The sequence below is a fragment of the Temnothorax curvispinosus genome, unplaced genomic scaffold (assembly GCF_003070985.1).
Source record: "Temnothorax curvispinosus isolate PA1 unplaced genomic scaffold, ASM307098v1 QBEX01003967.1, whole genome shotgun sequence".
In the NCBI taxonomy this organism is placed as follows: domain Eukaryota; kingdom Metazoa; phylum Arthropoda; class Insecta; order Hymenoptera; family Formicidae; genus Temnothorax; species Temnothorax curvispinosus.
The window spans coordinates 44,224-53,986 of record NW_020213747.1 but is presented as its reverse complement, the minus strand read 5'-3'; the positions used below and the strand labels follow the sequence as shown (position 1 = coordinate 53,986).

At 44.4% G+C, this 9,763-nt stretch overlaps 1 protein-coding gene across 3 annotated transcripts; it reads left to right on the top strand.

The window, feature by feature from the left end:
* The first annotated feature begins 540 nt into the window (after nt 1-540).
* Nucleotides 541-9,757, top strand: LOC112453055 (gamma-1-syntrophin). 3 transcript variants are annotated; one of them, XM_025013600.1, is made up of 11 exons: nt 541-758; nt 1,217-1,508; nt 6,069-6,173; nt 6,307-6,505; nt 7,046-7,171; nt 7,261-7,422; nt 7,679-7,863; nt 7,970-8,128; nt 8,239-8,463; nt 8,577-8,780; nt 9,207-9,757. In XM_025013600.1, the coding sequence occupies exons 2-11, from the start codon at nt 1,446-1,448 to the stop codon at nt 9,279-9,281; spliced, it is 1,503 nt and encodes a 500-aa protein (XP_024869368.1). In that variant the 5' UTR covers nt 541-758; nt 1,217-1,445; the 3' UTR covers nt 9,282-9,757. The 3 variants fall into 3 exon arrangements, with proteins under 3 accessions (XP_024869368.1, XP_024869366.1, XP_024869367.1); XM_025013598.1 differs by having other exon boundaries at nt 9,012-9,757; XM_025013599.1 differs by lacking the exon at nt 9,207-9,757 and adding an exon at nt 9,012-9,119 and having other exon boundaries at nt 6,310-6,505.
* Nucleotides 9,758-9,763: the final 6 nt, after the last annotated feature.

The window sequence follows — 9,763 nt, the reverse complement described above, 5'->3', positions numbered from 1 at the left end:
AACATAACTCCGATTATAAATTAATCGGCGATTGATTCAACTGGCAGAACGGCTCGAAGCAAAATTTCTAATTATAAATCGTTGCCCCCGATCTAATAATCCATTCTTTCCACGTGCCAAAGATTAAACGAACGTTATAACAGTTCTATCCACGTTAACGCGATAATAAAGGATAACTCGACGAATTAGTCGAAAGTTAGTCAAATTTTCATCGCCCTTACGAATCCAATTTCTGTCTAAAACCGGGAGGGAGCGGAGAGGAACGCCGTTTCCCCAAGGCGCGTCGAAACGGAACATCGTGTTACAGTGCGGGACACGTGATGGGACGTGTTCGTAATTAAAAATCGAGTTATCTCGCGAAATTTAATTGTCCCGAAATATCCTTCCTGGGAGCGGGGGGTGGGGGGAAAGTCGGATTGGCCGGCGGGCGAACGTAAAAACCCCCCTCGCGTGATCCGCGCCTGGAGCGAGCGCCGCTTATGCGCGGTGCCCCGCGTAAATCGATGCGCGCCGCGGCTTTTCTTCAGCAATCAGCTTCAGCAGGCAGCACTTCAGCCAGCAGTTCGGCCAGCCAGCCAGTCCGCGCGATACGTGTGTGCGCCGGTCAGCTTTGCTGATCCGTACGTGCATCTTGCCCTGGCCTCGCGTCCGCTGTGCGCTCTCCCCGGAGACGTCTCGTCCCGTCGCGTCTTCCAGGAGCTAGGTCGCGCACTCGCTTCGCTCTCGCGTCGACCAGCCGGACGCGCGTCATCGCTCAGGTAGGCCCGCGATACGTCGGAAGGGCAGAGGCCGACGGTCCCCCGCACTGGGGGATCAGGTGGCTCCGTTTGCGTCGTCGTCGGGGCAACGAGTCTTATTAGTTCGGGGATTGAGACCGGCGGCGTTTCAGCTCGGACACGCGAGAAACGATAGATCATCCCGATCAAGCACCGGCACCAGGGTTTCTCTATTTTTTTCTATTTTCGAAAAAGGACGGTAGGAGAGCGCGAAAAGTGTGGCTTATTAAAAACCGGGAACGTTTCTCGCGCGTCCGCAGCGAGGAGTTTGAATTCCCAGATCGCGGTTCGGAGCAGCTCGACGCCGTGGGCCCGCGAGGGTCGCGGCGCCCGGACTCCCGGGGAGATCGCTCGAATCTCGGGAGAAGTCTCTCGGGGACTGAAAACGCGCCGGTATCAATCTCTCCGTCTAACTCAGCGCGGTTTTGTTTCTCGTGCAGGGAGAGAGAGAGTGTGCCATGAAGGCTCGTCGCCGTCGCCGTCGCGAGGAATGACTCGCCGCTAGGAAGTCGTAGGGGTAACGGTGTGCGGTGCCCGCCGATGTCGCCAGCGGTGGCTACCAGCCTCGTCGTCGCTGAGGCCAGCAACAGCAACGGCAGCAGCAGCAGCAGCAGGGATTCTCGGGGATACGCCAGGGTGCCGTCGCCTCACTGATCGCGCGCGAGAATAATGAGAATCAACGCGACGAAGATGAGCACTCCGATCGAGGAGAAGATTGACCAGAAGCTGAAGGTATACAGGCTTACCTCGAGGGTCGGAAGCGCCAGGATTGAGCCGCGATATCCTTCTCCAACCCTTTATCTCTCTCTCCCTCTCCCCCTTTCTCATACATTCTCTCTCTCTCTCTCATTCTCTGTCTCCGTCTTGTTGTCCGTCGATCTTCGGTGATCAATAATGCATCCACGCTCGTACTCGCACTTAGCCGCATGCTTGGGATGCAGCACGCGTGCATAATCCCGATCGGGGAAGCGTCTCGGGGAAGCGCCGCGCGCTATGCGGCGCAGATGTGCGCCGGATATATTCCTGGATATATATATGCCCTCCTCTCCCCGGCCCGTGTGTGTATTCGGCGTATCGAACACCTCCGGCGAAATGAATCGAAGCCGCCTTAACTCCGAATTAAACTCGGCAACTACTCCCGTAGGATCGGGTCAAGATCCTTCGATCGATAGCGCTCGCAGCAGGAGTGTCCGTCTAATCTCTATTATTTCGCCTCTTATTCCCTCGATGTTAAGATACAACTCGACGTTGTTGTTTTTTCAACATTAATTTCTACGTATTATCCAGGGAGTCCCTGGTATTATCTCTTTAGCGTAATATGATTATTAATCTTAATGACATCATTATTAATTTTTACTGCCTTATATATTCGTGTTACGTTTCAACTCGATAGAATCTGTGACACTAGTTGTAACACACAGGAGTGTTAATATCATTTTATCGCTCGCTTCTGATCTCACCCGTTTTGTGTGTTTTCAGTTATACGTTTACCCACGTTTTCACTCAACGTTAATGTACATCGCAGTCACGGACGGCGTTTACCGCTAGGTGCGAGATACGCGAACGGGGCCTGGGTGTTTTTTTACGTATGATAAAAGCGGATGAAAGGTCAAAAGAGCCGTGTATGCGAGCGTGGTGTAATTTAGTCGGGGATCGCGTTGCACGTAATTCGCGACGGTCTCATTACCCACGTCCTCTCTACGCTCTTACACGGGTAAATACTGATGAGGCAATACCATCGGAATTTCCCATAATTAGGAGGACGCATTTGAACCTGTCGATCGTTCGCGCAGCGATAATTTGAACGCCGAGAAGCCAGCTTATTAATTTGCGCGTTTTCTAAAACAAGGAGAAATAAATTAAATTTTAAAAACGAATTTTCTTTCATTTTATGAATAACTATAATTATCTCGCTCTATGTGCGCGTAAAATTCCCATTTGTCTCCCCGTAATTCGAGGGGCAAGTAAATGAATGGATTTTAACATTTCATCATGTTTTTAGACGTTAATCGGATTAAGAGAATGCGGCCACGCACACGGCCGAGAGTCACTTCGGACTTGGAATTTTGTGGACTGGTGGCCTTCGTCGTTCGACCGTATCTCGCACTCTCGTTCCCAGTTATACCGGATGAAATTCCCGGCGCTACAAGTGCACGAAATGTTTTCCGATCGCACGACATTAACGTCGTTAATCTCCCGTGAACGACCGACGTTTCGCCGATCGCCGGGAAATAGCGAGGAGGAGTTTCGCCGCGTCTCTACGGTCTCTTCCGTGGAATGAATTGTGGCTTCACTAATTTCCTTCTAAATTGTAGCAGCTACAGTATAGATGTAGATAGACTATTAGGATCAACGCTGATCGATATTGGTAGAGAATCGACCCGCGGGTTTTCATAAACGTTGGTTAAAGATAACTGGAGTTTAAGCGACTCCACGTTCCCCTTTCTAAATATGTATAACCGGCGAGAGCCGGGAGAATCGGTTAAATCTTTGCTATAACTTTAACGAACGCTCGTTAGACCAGAAAACGGCCCCTGCAGCAGTCGAAATTGGCTCTCCGGACGCTTTAATACCGCCGGATTCTACATGCCGGGTTTTATACGGTCTGGGATAAACGTCGAATATAGCGCTTAATTGATGTCTTCGCAGAAAACGGAGCCTTATCATTTCGCTTTGATAAACGCTCCCGCATACTCCAAATTGGCAGTTCGGTGTCTGCCGTCGTCCGACACAACTTCGCGGAAGAGATCGATATAGCCCTCCGTGATAGCCGCGGCACTAGTAATGTTTAATTACTTTTGCGATAATAACGAGCGATTTCATATATCGTACGTCTGGATTATAAATTGATACGTTCGGTGATACTGCGGTGATGTCGCGTTGCGTCGCGTCGCGGAGAGTTCGTTTTTATCTCCTCGCGGGCACGCCGCGATTTTGTCACTCGGCCGGTTTTACCCGAGAGCGACAATAGTTTGTCACGTCGCAACAAAGTTCTCATCCTGTAAACGAGTGTTTCACCGTGCGAAAAAAAAAAGAGAAGAATACGAACGGCACGCGAACGTCGATCATTTTCACGCTGCGCTTTTCGGCCATCGATTATTATTACGGAAAAACCTGCCGTAACGAGAGAAATGTAAAACCCGATAATCGTCGCAGCGATATGAATTTACGGGAAAATGATAGAAAGTATAGAGCGAAAAATGTGTAGTTTCCATCGCGAGATTGGAGTCGAACTTTCCTTTCGTCGTTAATTTTGTATAAAATGCAAAATTAACGCAATTACGAGCGACATGTACGTAATACAATTCGCGACGAGAGAATATTGCAATAAGACTGAAAAAGCATCGACGACGCTCTTATTCGACCGGTTATTTAAAACGTGCGTTCAAAATGTATAGGGTAGGATAAGTTTGTAAAGCTTTTTTAAAAGCGGATGCTTTAAAAATATGTACGTATACTCGTTTTATATTTAGAGGGTTTGTACTAGGAGTTTATAATAGAAAAATATGTTTCGCGGATTTCACGGAAATTTATCTCTATTTGGCGACACGTCACCGATTCGTATTTACACACCTCGCTTGCAGCGTTTCCGATGATAATTAATTATCGTCGGATTAATTGGAACGGACGAATTGTTAACGATAAATGACGAATGCGCTGCGAGGTAGTTTTAAAAATATAGTGTGTATAATTGGGGTAAAATGGGTCCGTCCCGTTTTGTCGATTTAACGACCCGAAAATCTCTCTCTCTCTCGTTTGTCGGGCAACGTTTTCCGATTGTCACTTAATATACATACGTGCCACGCCGAATCGACGAATTTAACGTCTTCTCGGGGACATTCGGGGCCAATCTGGTATAATTTTCTTTGACACAAGCGAAATCGATCCGCTCGCCGGCTCGCCGTAAACACAAAAGCGTAGATTTCAGTTTGCTCTTTTCGCTGATATATATACCTTCGAAATCAGTTTTTTATATGCATGGCATATTAAATTCCCGTGAAATGAATTTGCGTAAAATGAACCGCCCACCGATATAGCACGCTTTGTATACCCTTTTTCCTTCGCGCTCCAATTTTCATTCAAAATGCAACACGTCGATCTATGCATAATAATTATTATAAAAATACGTAAAAAAGAAATTGGCAATTTTCGCGGACAAAACTGTCCTCTCCAGCGACGTTCTCTCGCGGAGGGAATTCGATTCCAGGAGTTGGTCAAGGAGCTCGTTAATGAAGAATGGCTCGCTGAAATCCTGTCAATTTACGATACCTCCGCGAAAGCGCATAGTCCTTCCTTAATCATTTAGCTATTCTTTCCTGCCCATCACTTACAACTGTCATCGTCGGAGAAAAGAGTATGCGACGCGGAATTGGATCGCGGGCGAATAATTTAGACACTGCCTTCGTTTGCGTATCGAGAAAAGGAAAATCGATTAATTGAGCGAAGACATAAGCGGAGTCGTCGTTACGCGGAGGAAATCCTAGGTGGATGTTTGCAAATCGCGCGAGGACGGAGGCGCGGTTGGCTCTCGAGCCGCATGGCAAATTGACACAAATATGAATTAATTTTAACCGATCCGTTGCGGTCTCGCGGGTTAAGCTGCAGAGCGAGCGAGGGAGAGGATGAATCCGTGTCGGTTCCGCCGGGCAACGAACGGGAAATAACATAATAACGATAATGCCGTTTGGAGTAATTAGGGACGATCGTTGCCCGATGAATGTGGATATTTAATTAAGAATTTATATCGGAAATACTTTCCCATGCATAAATGCATGCTCGGCCGATACAATGACTTCGCATCAATCGCTTTAATCAATCAATATTTGCCGGTGCTCGTTAGTTATCGTTATCGGCGTAACGGCAGCGTCTTTCTTCCCTTTAATCTTCGAGCTACTTCCGCACCGAGTGGCATCTCTCGCTTCTCAGAACTCTAAAATAACTTTTGCAATCCCGCGGGGTCCTCGCTTTTTTTCCCCACTTCAATTTCCGGTTGCAAATGCAAGCCCGCTTTTTGTGCCGAGTTATAATGAGGAAAATGGTATCGCAGTTATTATGTTATTTTTACATATAAAAGTCATTACGACAATATATATATATAATACTTTTAAGAAACTGTGATAAGCTAAACCAATTAGTTTGCTAAAAATAATTGGTTACAATTTAATAAAGCTGTTCCACATCTTCAATCTCCGTTTAGATATAGGTGCATAGTTTTCCTCTGACATTTCGAGCGAATAAAATGGCAATTTTATATGAATATAGCTTCTGTAAATTTGATTTTATTATCGGTAGGTGCGGACGGGGATGGTGACGGTTAGCGATGGGAAAAGCAAACCCGTGCCGATGCGTTTGCACTTGTCTATGGAGGTGTTGAAGCTTCAGCGGGAGGATCTCGAGGTAGAGTGCCTTTTGATAATCGTATTATCATCTATTTCCCGAATGAATGATGCTCAATAGTCTCTCGCTGACACGGTGCTTTATATCGATTACGGTCGCTGTGAAACGTGTCAAAGACGAGAATACATTTTAGCAGGCAGCGAATCACAATAAACCACCCCTGGACGCTAAGGAGCGCATGGTGCAAATCACCAGGCAGAAGGTCGGTGGTTTGGGGCTGAGCATAAAGGGCGGAGCGGAACATAAGCTTCCAGTACTCATATCGAGGATCTATAAGGGTCAGGCCGCCGATCAGTGCGGCCAGCTTTTTGTAGGAGATGCAATTATTAAAGGTATCATTGACACAAATCATTTTCACGTCGATACGCAGGTTGTTATCAAACTTATTATCAATGCGGGATGCATTTTACATTCTCTATTAATTTTACATTTTAAATTTTACATTCTCATTTTACGTTATTTTACATATTGTTTATCTTCTATGTATCACCTAAAGTATCCTTTTTTAATTCAGATAAAATATTTAATTTAAAAAAGCGAGAAATTTTGCATCGTTGTCGTATGTTTAGCTTTTACTTTCTGTATTTAATTCTGCTTAAACTATTTTAATACAAAATATTCGATATCTTTTATTAATACTTGTTTCTTGTTATTTGCGCCGATTGCAGTTACGCGACAGTTGACAGTTTCGCGATAGTTGAGCGGCACCATGTACAGTTAATGAGTATCGATTTCAACTCGCGCTTCTGCCAATACCCGCTCCTATCGAGACAAACGTTGACTTCGTTTTTATTCCACATAATATTTCAAGCAATCATTTATCACATATGATTCATTGTTCATTACGTAATTTATATTCTGTGGTTCTTTAGTGAATGGCGAGTATATCACGGCGTGCAACCATGATGACGCTGTCAATATTTTGAGAAACGCCGGTGATATAGTGGTTCTAACTGTCAAGCATTATCGAGCGGCCAAGCCATTTCTACAGAAAAATGGTACCGGAATATTATACATTATCGCAAAAAAATAGACGGATGGCAATGAGAATGTATTACGGCCCATACATTGATATTCTTGTCAACAGAAAAGGAAGAAAAACTGGATAACGTTGCCAATGGTACGGCGGAAGACGGATGGATATCGCCTAACAGGCAAGCGGGTAGTCCCAGATGCAGCCACAGCCGTCAAAGTTCTAATGCATCTTCCAGTTCGATGCAGTATAAAAGATGGGTGGACGTAATTACAGGTAGCTATGCGTCCACTCGAGTATAAATATTTAAAATGTAATACCCCTCGCATTTTTATATCCCACATTTATCATCATGTGTATCCGTATGAAACTTTAAGCTTTACTTGCTTTATATAGCCGCGATATTTTAACACAAATATTTTAAAAAATTGTCGCATAATCAATTTTTGAGAAGCTACAACAGTTCAGATACGGGATATGGAAATAGGAGCACTATTTGTGGTAGCATAATAATTAACGTGGCACTTTTCAGTTCCATTAATGATGGCGTACGTGACGAGATACATATTCGGCACCGACAAACTGAGGAGGAACGCGTTTGAAGTGAGAGGACTTAACGGAGCACGTACAGGAGTGATACATTGCGACGATAGCGCTATTCTTAGCCAATGGTTAAAATATATAACTGATAACATTACAGGATTGACGCATTTGCAGGTGATACAAATAATATATAACTGTAATATTGTTATGTCTCTGTATATGATATTCCGAGTTGTTTCAATAATTAATTATTTGACGATGAGCTTGAATTCAATTCCAGATGAAATTGTACAATCGTAATTTCGGAGTCGGCGAGCGCATAGAATACATGGGCTGGGTGAACGAGGCAGTGAGCAATAGTAATCAACCGTGGCAGAGTTACAGGCCGAGATTTTTGGCTCTAAAAGGACCGGACCTATTGTTGTTTGAAACACCCCCTGTATGTATCAATTCGTACGCTTTATTCTACATATTTTGAGCTTTTAAAATAGTTGATTTACTCCAAGTATCGCGAGGATTATGCTAAATTGTTTTTATTGTGACTTCCAGTGCAATATAGGCGACTGGTCTCGCTGCGCGTTGACTTTCAAAGTGTACCAAACGATGTTCCGCGTGATGCGCGAATCGGAGAATGTGGACGAGCGACAGCATTGCTTCCTGGCGCAGAGTCCGGGAAAACCACCGCGTTACTTGAGCGTCGAGACCAGGCAAGAACTTCTGCGGGTCGAGGCGGCGTGGCACACCGCCATATGTTCGGCTGTTACGCATTTAAAGGTATACACGCGGTCGTGTACCTTCGCATACTTACACATTGACGCGTATGCATTTCTGCAGAGCAGTTTTCGGCGTCGTCAATCTCCTCTCACGCCTTTCCTTTCTCGTTGCAGAGTAAAACCTTTCCGGTAACTTTCAACAGTAGAAGCGCCGGTCTAACGTTAGAGTGGACTCAAGGATTTACGTTGTCGTATGAAGGAATCGGGGAGATCGCGTGGCGCTACAAATTTTCTCAATTGAGAGGGTCCAGCGACGATGGTAAAAGTAGGCTTAAATTGCACTTCCAAGAGCCGGACAGCATCGCTATCGAAACGAAGGTAAACACAAATTCTTTGGCGAAACTGAAAGGTTCATTGCAACACAGTGGTCCAAATCGTTCTCTCTCTCTCAAGAGAAGATCGAGTATAATTTCTTGATTAGGAGATTGGCTGTCTCAGATTCCTGAAAAATATATTAAAGATCAGTGTTGCATTCAATCCTTCAACTTTTGCTCTTTTTCATACGCATAGAGGGATGTGTGTATTTACGTTTTGCGTACGTTTCGACAGGAATTGGAGTGTTCCCAGTTGCAAAACTTGTTGTTCTGTATGCATGCGTTTCTTACCGCGAAGGTAGCCGCGGTAGACCCTACGTTTTTAACGTCGACCACTCCGTAAAGAGATGTAATATAGATGTAATAACGTTATTGCCGACGAATCACCAAGTGGATCACATTTGTGTTCTGTTATCGTTGTACGGATTAGAACCGAGTACGTGCGCTGAAAAATTACTGGGAGAACCAAGAGAAGGACGAACGAGGTGGAAGCGACAGAAACTAGTCAATATATCCAAAAGGTATTTTTATCGTTTACATATAAAAATCACCAAGCGGTACTATATACTCTACTCATCCTACCAAAAGCCAATTTCATTAGTATATATATGAATCTAACGGCTATTATCGTATTGTACGCATCTAGATAAGAATTCTCGCGAGTTTCTAAGAGCGGCAGTATGCTTTTATGAATGATTGCCCGACTAACGATGCGATTATGTTACCTGCTTTTGCTACATGCATTTATTCCCTTTTGAATTTTTTGAGGAACACGTAATCTCAAGTTACACATTCGTATTATATGTAATTATATAATTTACTTCTTATATTTACTTTTTACAGATACATTTTAATTGTATTTCAGTAATATTGTTTGATATTGTATGTCTCTCGGTTGCGCTTTTGTAATATCGTTTGTCTGAAATCTTAAGATGATAATCAGAATTTATATACACATATATAGGAATCAACATATGCGGGTTCATG

Excerpts from the sequence above, each read along its gene's own strand:
- LOC112453055 (XM_025013598.1), top strand. The coding sequence starts at position 1,446 with ATGAGAATCAACGCGACGAAGATGAGCACTCCGATCGAGGAGAAGATT. Across the intron at positions 7,423-7,678 it reads ATGGGTGGACGTAATTACAG|TTCCATTAATGATGGCGTAC; the intron begins GTAGCTATGCGT and ends GGCACTTTTCAG. Across the intron at positions 8,781-9,011 it reads GCATCGCTATCGAAACGAAG|GAATTGGAGTGTTCCCAGTT; the intron begins GTAAACACAAAT and ends ACGTTTCGACAG.